We start from the raw sequence: 13,552 nt of genomic DNA, 5'->3' as shown, positions 1-13,552 counted from the left end.
TTAAGTTAAATCACTAGTTTATGCCTCCTCAGAACACAAAAGATGCAGGTATTTCCAGATGTCAGTGTTTATTATTTGGGTAGTAAATGTGTATATATATATGCCCATATAAATACCTTATAAATGATATAAATTTAACTAGACAGTATTGCTCTAACCTATTGTGGTGTGTTAGTTTTTTCTTTAGGATTCAGCCAGGCGTATATCCAACTGCCACAGGTTGCCTGGAAAACTCTGCTAGAAGCGTAGTTTAGACCATAAGGGTCTTGTACTTGAGCTACTTGGTCCTCAGAGGAAATCTGAAAGCTAAAAAAGTGCAAGGGAAGTGTCAGTGATGACTGTGAAGGAAATCAGTAGGCAAGGAAGGAAGTCAGAAAGAAAGAACTGATTGCAAGGTAGTTTGAAGGAGGATTTGATGTTGAACTACGGAAGGGCCAAAACAAGGACCAGCTTTTGGCCCCTTATTGCAAAGAGGTGGAAACTTGGCATGTTTGCCAGATTACAGAATTCGACCTTTGACATGTCACATTACTGCATTACTTTTCTTTTTTTTTTTTTTTTTTGTAAACTCAGATTAATGATGATGTCTGTGTAAGGGTAACAGGCTGCTGCTCCAGTGGCAGAGTTTGAAATCACACAAGCTGGTTGTCTCTTGCTACTCTCTGGGTATATGTATTTTTCATTTAATATTTCACAATGTAGTTGTGTTTAGAGGTATCAAGGGTCATTTACTAAACGCGGTAGCTAAGCTGTCAAAGCAGTTTTATTTGCGAGCGTAGCCCTCTGCTCAGGCTAATTAGTCTTGCTGCAGTGATTATAAAGCATGGCTACTTAGAGCAATGCAGCTCTTGGTGTCTTTGGGCTAATTACTTTGAATAAGCATGCCCTGTATTGGTATGTAACCCCTGGAACAACAAGGCCGTGTCTTTTTTTTTATTGGCACCACTAAATAACTCTACAAGTAAAAAGTTGCCTTTTTCTGCAAGTGTGACTTAATCCCAGACAGCAGGACAGCCAGCCTTGCCAAGTGAATTTCCCCACGGTGAGTGTATGGTTATCTTCAGATGCAGAAACTGCCAGCTCTTCTGGTGGAGGCAGACTTTACCGCCTGTAGTTAGATATAAACCCGCTACACTGGTTGACACATGTGAGAAATGTGCAGATCTTCAAAGCAGTGTGCAAAGTATTGCTGGTAATCCTTCCTCAGCGTCCCTTCAATAAAATTATCATGCCAGAGCCCACGTAGTAATTTATTTATTTTTTTAATTACCAAAAGTAGTGTCAGAAAAGATTCAGATATGCCTGGTTTTACAGTTTGGAAAATAGGGAAGGCATCAGTGTGTGTTTCTGCTCCAGTCTAAATTCCTGCTTTGTTCTTGCTGACTTCTTGTCTTCAGTCTCTCAGCTCACTGGTGAGAAATCCCCACTGTTTGGCACAAGAAGTGCTTGCTGTAGGTGAGAAATGCCAGGGCAGCCTTCACGGTAGGATGCAGTACTTGTTCCTCTCCTGGCCAAGGTTTCAGGGTGGTAGCGCTTTGGGGTCTGAGCTGAAGGGGCCTTGGCATGGTCCAGGTGTCCTCAGTAGATATCCCTGCTGGAAAGGTGCAAGCGTTCAGCTCACACAACAGGGGATGCGGTCAGGGCTTTATCAGTATGCTAGTAGTTTGAGTCAGCTGCATGTGTTTTAGTACTGGCTGAAATTCTGAAGGCGTTAGGACAATGTGAGAAAAAAGGTTGAAACCTTTAATGGAATACATTTCCAGTCTTTCTGGTCTTTTTATTTTATAATGTCATATTCAAAGTACTGTTTTTTATTAAGAATAGACATGGGGTTAATTGTGCTGTAAAGATTTTAGGGGGTTTCTTATGATGTTTTAGTGGTACCTGTGAGTAATCTTCTGAGTAGCAGCTCAGTAAGCACTAAGGCCTCTTCCATACCTAGAGGAATTTAAAAATTGCTCTCTTATAGTTTTGATGCAGAGTTGCATTCACTGAGGACACAGAGATTGCTTTCTCCTTCTTCCTCCTCTGAGCCTCCACACATTTCAGTGACAGTCGGTGGGTGATGGGGTGGGGAGCCAGCCTAGTTTGGGTGTGTTTTGGGGAACAGGGCAGTTATCCCGAGTGGTGCAGAGAGCATCTGGGCACTGGATTGAAAACTGGTACCTCAGCAGGGACTTGCCAGATAGTACTGCTTTGTCCCAGGGTGGCTTTATCTTACCTCTGAATTTTGAAGCTTCTAGAGGTTTTCCCTAAACAGAAAAACATTTGACTTCCTGCAATGGTTTGCCGTCAGCAAAGGAGAGATGTTGCTCAGTTGTGTGTGGCTTACTGTGGTTTAGCAGTGTTTCCCTCTGAGGAACCGTTTCTGACTTCACCTGTGGTTCTTTGCCGTTAGAGGCAGCTGACCTCCTCTTACGTGTGCCAGAACATGCTTTTGGCTTGCAGACATTAGATCTTTTTCTCAAAGTTGGTGGTTTGTTTTTTTTTTTTGTTGGTGGTTGGTTTTTTTTTTTTACTGCCTCAAGTGTGTGGTGAGAGCTCAGAAGGCATTTTTTGCAATTGTACAGTACAGCTGGTATAGATGAAAGACAGACTGAACATCTTACATGGTAATGGAGCTACTACTGTATCCTAGCACAGTTTCTTCTAACAGATACCCTACCCTCTTGCCTACAGTTTCACCAAAGCTTTGGTCTGACCTGGGATAACTGCTGGTTGATCACACTCTGAATTTACCTGATTTGGAGGATGTGCAGGCATCTTAAGTGACCGTTTCTTGCAACTCCAGTTTAAGAGGGGATTGGAAATAGTGACACTGCTACGTCAGTCTCAGTGCTGCATCCTGCTTTAATGGTGGCCAACAGAAATGGGACAGATGGCAGAAATTAAGTAAAGCTCTCTGATGCCTGACCTAGTCTGCTGCACGTGGTAAGACACCATACTGCCTGTCAGCAGATTATCCATGGAGGGCTCCGAAAATGCATGTGCTGGCTGGGGACTGGTGGGTCTCACGTAATGCTGAACTGTGGGCAGCAGGGACTTTTGAATGGAATGGGGGAGCCAAGGTCTCTGGGCTCTGCCTGCACCTGTTGTACTGCCTGCACAGTGTGCACGGACCAGCGTAGGTTCTTTGATCTGAACCTCCTTGCAGCTTTACATGGGAGAAATTAAAACTAGGGTAAGGACTGCAGATTGAGCCCGAGCCACCTGGAACTGAGGAGGAGCTTGTTTCAATCCTTAGAAGCTAGATGGATGTTTTTTCCAGCCTGCCGTCCCACTAATGTGTCAGGAGGTTACATTCAGTGATTTTAAAACCTGGAATCCTTTTGTATTTAACCTGCCATTAGTGATCACATGTCCAAATTTATCTTACAGCTGTGGTGCTGTTTAAGAAGGACTGATTTTTATAATGACAGAGGCCCAGGGCTGTCAGCATGGAAGGGACCAAGAAGCAGCTGCTGGTCTGCAGTGATTCTTACCAATCCGCTGTGCAGATACCGCAGGGAGCTCCACAGTGCTTAGATAAGTGATAAGTGAGGTCCACACTGCCTCCCCAGTAAGGCAGGGTCCTGGTTGTGCATCCCCATAGAGCCCTGGGATCCAGACGTGGCCCTGTACCATTATATGCATTGAAAGCAATCTCTTGTCTTTGAACATGGGTTTGTGACCTCATTGTCTTTTTAATAAATAATGGAAAAACAACTTCAAAAGAGAAAGTTGGGTCCAGGTCCCCAGCAAGCAAATGATGCATCTCCCAGCATTCTCCTATGGCCGTTGCAAGTCCCTGGCAAATCCCTCTCCCTATGAACTTCAAAAGGAGGGAGCTGTCATTTGAGAAAATGATAGGCAAAAGCACCAGCATCCTGGGAGTGGAGCCTGATGGTATGCCTATTATCACCTGCTAAGCAAAGTGTGTTTATTTTAGCACAGAGGCAGTAGTGACTAAGCTTGAAATATTCTGAAATTGGTGCTGAAATGACCTCGAGGTCATCCTGAAGGTCCCACAGCTAAACAGATCAGACAGATGTGTTAGGGATGAGCAGTACATAAAAGCTCAGGGCTCAAACTTCCTGTGAGGGAGAGGAACAAAAAGGTTTTAACAAGGAGTGAAGAGGGTAGGGTTGAAATGCTGAAGAATTTTAGTTGTCTGAATTTTTTGGGGTGAGAGATTAGCTAAGTTCAGGGTGAAGTGAAAGTGAAATATGGTCAGGAGCCAGCAGCTTAAGGCATGTAGCAGAGCAATTGATCCTGAAAGCAGCAAGCCATGCATTGATATTCATGGGTTTATCAAAGGATATGGTCTCTGTAGTCATCATGATGCATGTTTATAGCGATGTATGTTTGAACCAGGCAGTGACCAATGTGTGATTCCTTATATGCCATTTACGTTCTCAGTCCTTCCTTTCGGTGAACAGCATCCCTGTGCTCAAGTGAAACCTATGCCAGCCTCTGCAGGCACACAGCCAGAAGTATCGCTTTTGAGAGGGACTTGTTTAATTTAAGGCACTGTCCATGGCAGGGAGCTCAGCGCAGGGACAGAAGCCACTGCCACGCTGTTCTGGTGTGTGGGGCAGTCCCAGTGCTGTTTGTTTTACTGGTGTGGCCGCAGCCTGGGGAAGTGAGTTTTTCCTGCATCTTGCTTTCCCATATGTATGATGAGGAGATGCTTCCTTACCTCCAAGGAACATTGGGAGAAGTCCATTCTGATGTGGGCAGGGAGAGGCTGAGAGAAAGAAGTTGGCCTTGTTTGCATGCACCACTCCTGCAGTGGTTGCAGGGCTACCTGATTACCCATGTTTTTGGCAAATTCCCAGTTACGTTTCTGACAGGGGCTTAAAGAGATTCGTGGAAAGGAGCTAAAAATACTTAAAATGACCACCTCTTTCCTAAAGAAAGTAATTAAATCATTCCGCCCTTCCCTCAAAGTGTTCTTGGTGTCAGCATCTCTTCTTCATGGGCCCACATAATGCCAACAGCCAGATTATAAATCCTTTATAAAGAAGGGGTTTATCCCTCTGCTGAAAGAGTGTACAACAGAAGACCAGGCGCAGTGTGCTGGCTGTGGCACCTTTTCTGAAGGTCTGTTGCCATCAGTCTTGACCTGCTAATGTCATGGGGTTAAAAATACACCGGGTGCAGAATGGCTGGCAGATGTTTTTTTTGTCACCGGTGAAGAGTGGTGTGGTGACAGCGATCCAAACCTCATCCCTTCTGCTGAACGGCTGCTGCTCATGCACCAGCCAGGGCCTTCATCCAAAGGAGCGTCTCCTCGTTGCATGGCTCCTCACCACTGCCAGCTTGTCTTTAAGGAGAGGCATTGCATACAGGTGGAAAGTTGTCTGGGCACCTGCTCATTGCACTGAACTGCAGCCCACACTGTTGCAGAATTTAAAATCAAAGTTAAATGGTTTTTGTTTGTTTTTGATTTTTAAGAGCGCCAAATCCCAATGGTATATTTAAATCAGTGGGAGATTTTCAGGGGTATTTCTTGGCGTATTACGCTTGTTGTTAACTTGCTTAGGACCACCATTGACAAGGGTGCTGCAAATCCCGGGTGTCCCCATGCTTCTCCTTCCCCTCCTCAGGAGCTGGTACCCTGCAACTGCTGGCGAGCGTGCTGGGCTTCCCCGTGCATGGGCAGGCATGAGCGGGGGTTATCTTACAAATACACGCTCTGGGTTATGAGCCCAAAAGCTAACACATCCAAGATTAAGTACCTTTTATTTCGGTGTTGGCAACCTTGGCAAAGCATCAGGGTGGGTGAGAGAAATCGGGAGTGGGATGCTTTTGGGTTTGTTGGGTTTTCTTCCATGTCCCATCCGATGCCTGCGTCACTGCAGCAATGGGCTGGTGCCCCGACTCATCTCTGACCTCCGGGTAGCGCAGTTGTCCCCAGCGGGGGTTAGAGGAGGATGGGGGATGAGGACTCTGCTGGGGTGCCTCTGGCTCCCGCGCTGCCGGTAAACACGTGGCTGAGCAACGCCTGCAGCTTAACCACGAAGCTGCTGCATGTGCAAACGGGGCTTCATCCCTTGCGAAGCAGCTGCCGCGGCCTCCGCCTGCCTGGCTGGCTGAAACCTGGCCAGGGCACCGAGGGTCACTGGGGAACGCTGGGCTGGCTCAATTCATGGCAAAACCTCACCGGAGCATCTCCCTTTCCCAAGGAGCGGCGGGAGCTGTTTCCCAGCCGGAGAGTGCCCTCTGGCGTGCTCAGGAGACAGTAAAAACTGTAGTTTACCGAAGTGGTTTTACTTGGCTTCCTCCTTTTCTTAAAGCTTTGCAGGCACCGTGGTTATTCGTTGAAGGCCGCCAGGTAGGTGCATGCCAGAAAGCACCGAAATGTGACCTCCAGGCCAGTCCTGCGTGTCGTCCACATCCACCCGGCAGCCGATGATCACTTTTTTTAATGATGCTTGCCACGTGTAGCATATCAAGCAGGAGGCTTCTGGGGGCCCCCTTGTCTCAGTTCTGATTCCCTTCCAGCAACGCCTGGCAGGTTCCTGAAAGCACGCAGCTCCGGCTGTGCCCGGGCAGCCTGCTCGCCCTGCCCGGGGTGCTGCTGCCTCCAGGCACGTGTCTGGGGCTCCTTGGCCCAGCAGCACGGGCAGAGCCACTCTGGTGCCCAGCTGCAATTCAACCCCCTGGCTGAACAGGGGAACTGGGCTGCAAAGGGTAAGAGATAGGAGCAGCTTTTTATGAACAAACAAAATCTGGCCCTTTTCTCTGGGGGGAAGGCAGGGCGTTTAGGAGAGGTGGTAGCAGCCTGAGCATGCATTGCCATAGTTACGTGGAACTGAAAACAGATGGTGAATATGAGGCTCAAATACAAAATCTGCAGTAAATATAGATCTTCCCCATATGTAGAGTCCTTTCTTGGAAAAACCTTTGTCATCTTCTTTCTGTTACGGTGTTCTGGTTTGAAAAAAAATATTCTTTAAATGGTTTCAAACTTTTGTTGGCAGCTGCAGTAACAAACGTGCTGGTGGTGAGCGCTCCAGTGTTGTGCTCTGCTGGGGGAAGACCAGGTTGCTGGGTGTTTCAGTGGCTTACGTGGCAGCTGCCAGTTGAAAGCACCTTCTAGTGAAACAGCATTGGTGTGACATTTTGAGGAAGGACGTCAAGCATGGATCACTCTCTGCATGCCCTTTCTTCTTTCCTCCTTGCTCCTCTCCTGGGCTGTTTTCCAGTGTGAGTCAGAGTACCCTCACTTGCTCTGGCCACCAGGTTGTTATTTCATGTTGTAATCTGCCAGGAGGTGGTCCAGGCTTGCAAAGCTACCCCCTCCCACCCAGAGGTGGAACTGTTACCTGGATCCAGTGATGGGCATTCATCAGCCATCACCAGGGGAAGAGGAGACGGGGTTAGTTGGGCTGGAGGCTGGGAAGACCCGTGCTGGGTTGGGTGCTTCTCTACAGCTGTGCAGCAGCTGTGCTTGGATGTCCTTGTTGTCTTCTCCCTGCTCTCTGCTGACCTTTCTCTTTTTTTTGCATTTTTTCCTCAGGTCGAAAGCTGAGAGGAAAAGCCTTTTATTTTGTCAATGGCAAGGTGTTCTGTGAAGAAGATTTCCTGGTAAGCATGCAGCTGACCCTTGTGCTAGCATGTCTCAGCCTCCCCGGCAGACATGCAGCCTTTCTGCCTGTCAGCTTTACTTGTGCTTCACACAGCTCTAGTCCGGCATTCTGCCAGACCCTTCTCTCCACCATTAACCCAGGGCCAGCCCCAACCATGGTGGCTGCCCACATGTGGTGCTGGAAACAGCCAAGCTGGGAGGCCATGGTTTTGCAGCACACGGCCCCTAGTTGAAGCCATAATCTCTTGTGGTGGCTCCTTCAAAGCATGTCTCTGTGGCTGTGCTGTGGAGACAGGAGTGAAAAGGATGGCTACGGAAGAATGAATGAGTGAATTTCCCTTTCCAATGAACTGGGTTTGCTTGGGCTTCTTAATAAATATCTTTCTATTGCCCTCAATGGGTTTTGTGTGAACGTACCTGAGCATGAAGCAGCCCCACAGTCCTGTCCTTGGCTGGTGGAGATAAAAAGCCATATACCCTTCTGCCGTGAGTCCTGATAGATTAAGCCTTCATTGGGACTTGAGAAAGTCATATTTGCCCACTTATTGAGAAGTCTAGTAATTTCTGTCAGAGAGAAGTGAGTTAATCTTTGCTCTCATCAGTATATTCTATATAAGCTGAAAATGGAAGGATTTGTTAAATGCGTATAAAACACTTCATTTTTCCACCCTTCAGACAGGACTGAAACCTTAGACAGAGGATGTGTTGTGCCTGAGGTGCATGTCATGGACATGACAGGCTGTTCCTCACCATTAGATCTCAGCAACAGCACCAAAAAAGTTGCTCTGGGCCAAATGTGGCTGTTACCCTAACAGGGAGCTGGGACAACACCACTGACCTTGGAGAAGCTTTAGTAGACCTATGACAGTGTAACCAAAGGAAGAATTTGGTTTCCCAAGCCTATATATACAGATATTGTGATATGAATGTGATAAACACAAGTAGTTCCTGGCTTGTAGATTCACATCATCAAATAAGCATGTAAGTCTGATCAGTAAATGCCTTATTTGCATGTGCATTTATGGTATTTACTTTTATACCTAATTAAATTTAAATTTAGGACTTGGAAGTTACAGGAACTCGTACTCCCTCTGAACACTGGAAGTCTGCTGTCTTTATAGAACATCCTCTGGAGATCCATCCACAGCTTCATGTACTGAAAAAAAGCACTGGATAGTTTAGCTTGTGGAAGAAGTATAGAAAAAGGCCGTGCAAATAACACCCTGCAATGCACTTTTGCTTATGCTCGACTAGCCTTGTGAAATTTTAAGTGAATTCTGTTTTTGTCCTTGCAGTATTCTGGTTTCCAGCAGTCAGCAGACAGGTGTTTCATTTGTGGTCATTTGATAATGGACATGGTAAGTGATAATTGCTTTAGGAGAAAAAAAATCCCACGGCTTTTTAGAAGAATGCATCAAAAGCAAAATATATTCATATCCAGTACTGTCTGTTATCATCTGGTAGTCTGTCTAGTGTGAGATTGGTGGCAGAAAAAATATCCACTAAGGCTTTTGTTGATTTTTGCTGAGAAGTGAAGCTGGCACCCTCCTGTGTGAGGTGCAGAGGCTGCTCTGCCTGTCATCAGGGCGTGCTGAACAATAGAGCCTTCAGCTCTTTCATCCCCTTTTGGGCTTTCCTGGACAGTGTATTTGTAATCTGCTGGTGCTTCCTGCTCAGAAGCGCCATGCCTCTGCAGTGCTCCTTTGCTGTGGAGGATCGGCATGGCTCTGCTGAGCCTGTCTTTCCTTGTAGCCAAGCTGTGGCTTCCCCTGTGTCTTCAGGGTGAAGCTACTGTCTCATTGCCATTTTCTGTGGGTGCTGATACTGTGGGAAACAGGTTTGACCCAGAGTATGTGATCCAGACCTCTGTTCAGATCTGCCCGAGTCCTTGCAAACTCTTCGGTAGATGTGCAGACATCCTGCTGAAGCAGGTGGTTCTGATGAGCTTACAACAGGTATCATCCATTCAAGATGTGCACAAAGCAGGTCACAGCTCTGAGGATCAGCTGGCCTTTAGCCAGCACCAGGCAGCGTTCAGTTTTGGGTGGTTCAGAGGGGGACAAATTCATGATCATGTAGGTGGTGGTGTATAACTACAGCTGAGGCAAAGAAATTAGGAATTTCTGGATGGTCAGTTCACAGCACGCTTTCCAAGATTTTCTCATGCTTATTGTTAATAGTCTTTGCTTTCCTGTTTACACTGGAAAGCATATAAAGTGAGAAAAGCTACTTTATACTCCGAAGTCTGATCGCTCAGCTGATGGACCATGGTATTCTAGGTCGTAATTGCTGCCCCAAAGCTAGCAGGTGAATTGCAGCTATTGAGTTCAACACAGTTTCCATGATCTGTGTTAATTAGAAAGCCAGGCTAGCAAGTACAAAGGTCTTTGATATCTAAGGAATTATGAAAACCTGGCAATAGTATTTGTTGCAGCCTCTCATGGAGAATATAAAGATGTATTTCCTTTTGTTGGCTTGGTATGTATTACCTTGTGCATTGTCTACCTGTTGGCCTCAAAAATTTTTTGCTTTCCTTTAAATTCTGTCACTTCTTTCCTTTGTAAGGCTAAATACCTTGACTGAGACTCTGAATTGTTCTCTTACCCATGCTAATAACTCATTTCTCTGGAACCAGGTGATACATATTGATTCAAGCTGCCCTTTCCATCCTTGTTAATTCATTTTTCAGATGAGGTGCCTAGAAAAAGACACAGCCCTGCTGATCAATATGCAGCATTGTCTGGTATAAAGCTGTGTGTTTATTATTTTTACCTTTATTGGCTGTTCACATGCATTTTTCCTGTCTCTTGGTTTGTTACAGATCCTGCAGGCTCTAGGGAAATCATATCATCCAGGCTGCTTCCGATGTGTGGTCTGCAATGAGTGTCTGGATGGTGTGCCATTCACCGTAGATTCTGAAAACAAAATCTACTGTGTCAGAGATTACCACAAGTAAGGACAAAATAAACAGCAGAGGTCCACAAGCTAATTTAGCTTTTCAGCTAGCTGGGAAGTGTGGATTAGTAAAACAGGGGCAGGGTTAGAAGCTAGAAGTTTGAGGATGGGGCTAGACCCTAGAAATTCCTAATGTCTCCTCTTGTCCTGTCATTGACTCCTGTGTAACTCTGAGGAAGTCATTTAACGCCTAGGCTTCAGCTGCCCCTTCTGCAAAGCACAGGTAGTGAGAAATAGTGCTCATGAAGTGTTCAGTGAGGTAAGAAATTAGTCTGCTCTAAGGTAAGACTGAATGCTTGTGGAAATCAGTGTGGGTTACTTTTTGAATAGTTGAGGGGCAGAGTTTCACTTTTAAAGAATCGCCACCGAGCCTGCAAAGCAGAACTTACCCAGCTCTAAATTAAACGACTGATAAATCCACTTAAAGACTCACTTGTCATTTAGACAGTAAGATAAAACGGCTGTGCTCTTAGCTGGTAGTTATGATATTAGAGCTGCGTACAATTTGAGTGTCCTTCTGACTTGCTTTGCTCCTTGCTCCATTTTCTGAGCAGGCAGGGTATTACGTGTTGCTCAGGCAGCCCCTGGAGCGGTTCTGCGTTGTGCCAAAACTAGATTTACCTCCGTGTGCCACTGTTGCTCTGAAATGATGCATATGTCTTTGCAATTTAGTTTAATTTAGTTATTTATTTATCATGTTACATTGTGTTATAAAGCCCTAAAGAACCATGCAGTCCTGCAGTATTTTATCTGAGGTTTCCTGCCCCAGAGCTGCCACTTCTTTTGATATGTTTTTCTGGGGATGGTTCTGCCCAGTTTCTCTTCATTCTCTCTTCCAAATCTCTCAGTAGCAGCCAAGAATTTTTCAGGGGGCTTTGGTTTTCTTCTGGCACTGTGTGAAATGTAAGGTCTCTTTTTGCCTGATGGAGCAATGTGTGCTAAGGATTACTTACAGTCAATGCTGAAATGCGTTTATGATCTCAGGATGCAAAGCTTTCCTGTGGATATGTTATTTACAGCTGCAGCTTTTCATCTTACAGCCAAGAACATACAGGCCTCTCTTTTTATGTTGATCTATAACTTGTCTTCAATTTCTCATTGCTCTTCCAGAGTTTTAGCTCCGAAGTGTGCAGCGTGTGGGCTTCCCATCCTGCCCTCTGAGGTGAGAGCCTTTTTTCCCGTATGCCCCCAGGGGAGGAGGCATTGTTTCTCAGGCCCTTGCAGATGGGGAGAGATGATCACTGCCCCCAGTGTGCAACCTTTTGGCCTAAGCTCATAGGCTGTTCTTGAGATGTGACCCGTCTTTTGCTTGATAATGAAGCTTAATCTTGCTGGCTTAGGCTTTTTTCATCTCCTGCAGGGTTATACTGCTGCTAGTTTTATGTTCGTGATACCTTTCCTTGATGTCAATCAATTGCTGGTGGCACTCGTGAATGACCTCTGTGTGACCCCTCTGGGATTAACTTGTTTTAATACTTGGAGGAGGCGACTCTTGGGCAAAACTAATTCAAAATGCTGAGAAATTGTGATATACTGAAATTACCAAATCATTAATGCATGGATAGATGTGACTGTCAGAGAGACTTTTACATTCCTGGTGCTACATCGTAGACAATATCTGCATGTAGAAGAATGGCTGCAGAAGCATGGCCTTAGAATCTCTGAAGATCTGCACAATCCAGGCCTGGTATTAGAATAGGCCTGTAATCAGAATTGTACTGAAGTTGCTGTGCTGAAGTTAACAAGAAAGGTAGCCTTGAGCTATTCTTGAATCCTGAGACTGAGTAATTATGTTGTGCCAACAGGCCGTGGCTGTAACAAGATACAGCTGCTGGGAAAGCAGGTGCAGGGCCAAGGAAGATAGGGACCGGTATGGGAAAATAGGGAGTAACAAACTACGAGGCTGAAGCACAGCAACACAATTAGCTACATGGATAGAATGCTTATTTTAGTCATGATAATTAGGGGTGTGAGAACCACGCGTGTTTAGAGACTACTAACCAATTGTATTTCTGCTTTACGAATATGCATGTGTATCGGTTCTCTATGAGTAGTGTTAGAAACTAATAAAGTTGAGCAAGATGCATAACTCATATTGAGCGTCTTCTTGACTCTGGCGAACCCGTCTTCCAACATCTGCAGTCACTGGATGATGCTTTCCTGTGAAAATAACTGCAGGTGACAGGATTTATTTGTCATGTCCAACCAGCAGCCCAAATGCACAACCTCAACACTGACATTGTCGGAGGAAGCAATCTACAGAGAGCATGTGTCTGACCCTGCTGTAATCCTTTGTAAATTCCCTTCTCTTTTTGCTTGAATGCTTACAGGGGTCTGATGAAACCATTCGGGTTGTGTCCATGGACAAGGATTACCATGTGGAATGTTACCACTGCGAGGTAGGTCAGCAGCTTTCTCAGGGAGTGGGCACCTCATAGTGATAACTACTGTTATTTTTAAGATGGAAATAAATCTCCTCGCTTCCAATTGCAGTAGACGAGCAATTCAAACCTTGCATTGTGTGACCCTTTATATCAGTGGCTGAAAGATTTCCAGTCTGAGGACAAAAGTTTTTGCAGTAATGTCTCAGCTGCTATTTCATTTGCTATCCATAAAGGTATGGGCAAAGAGTTAATTATTACTTTTAAACTTGGCAGTTTATTTGTTAATGAAGGAAACACGGTGACTTGGTAAGGTTTATTGCTGCCTTTCAGAAGCCTTGAGCTCCAGATCACATTAATGTATCTGATTTCCAAGTTAGATTGTTCAAAAACACTAAGGTGGTGACTCACCCCGTGTGGTGTAAGTTACCTTCACTCTTATCGGAAGTGAAGGTGTCATTGGGGCTGGAGAAAGGATATGGCTGCACAAAAAAATCCCAAGAGATGGCAGCTCTTCAACACCAGTTTGTCTCTGTGCAGGGCTTCCCAGAGTGTCTTCATACTAATGCTGTGAATTAAAATACCTAAATGTCTTCTCTCACTCTGCTCATAATACAGTGAAAAGAAGCCCTGACTCATCAGG

The 13,552-nt window shown here is 45.5% G+C and overlaps 1 protein-coding gene across 1 annotated transcript in view; it reads left to right on the top strand.

Moving 5' to 3' along the window:
* The window catches only part of LIMD1 (LIM domain containing 1), a 35,708-nt gene that overhangs the window by 15,770 nt on the left and 6,386 nt on the right, over nucleotides 1-13,552 (top strand). Inside the window, exons 3-7 of the mRNA XM_027811043.2 lie at nucleotides 7,505-7,572; nucleotides 8,869-8,931; nucleotides 10,395-10,525; nucleotides 11,639-11,690; nucleotides 12,859-12,927. Coding sequence (XP_027666844.2) covers nucleotides 7,505-7,572; nucleotides 8,869-8,931; nucleotides 10,395-10,525; nucleotides 11,639-11,690; nucleotides 12,859-12,927 — 383 coding nt within the window. The remainder of the gene's footprint in view (nucleotides 1-7,504; nucleotides 7,573-8,868; nucleotides 8,932-10,394; nucleotides 10,526-11,638; nucleotides 11,691-12,858; nucleotides 12,928-13,552) is intronic.

Source organism: Falco cherrug, chromosome 4 (assembly GCF_023634085.1).
Source record: "Falco cherrug isolate bFalChe1 chromosome 4, bFalChe1.pri, whole genome shotgun sequence".
Taxonomy (NCBI): domain Eukaryota; kingdom Metazoa; phylum Chordata; class Aves; order Falconiformes; family Falconidae; genus Falco; species Falco cherrug.
Note: the sequence above shows the minus strand (reverse complement) of the source record. Positions and strands in the feature narration are given on the sequence as shown.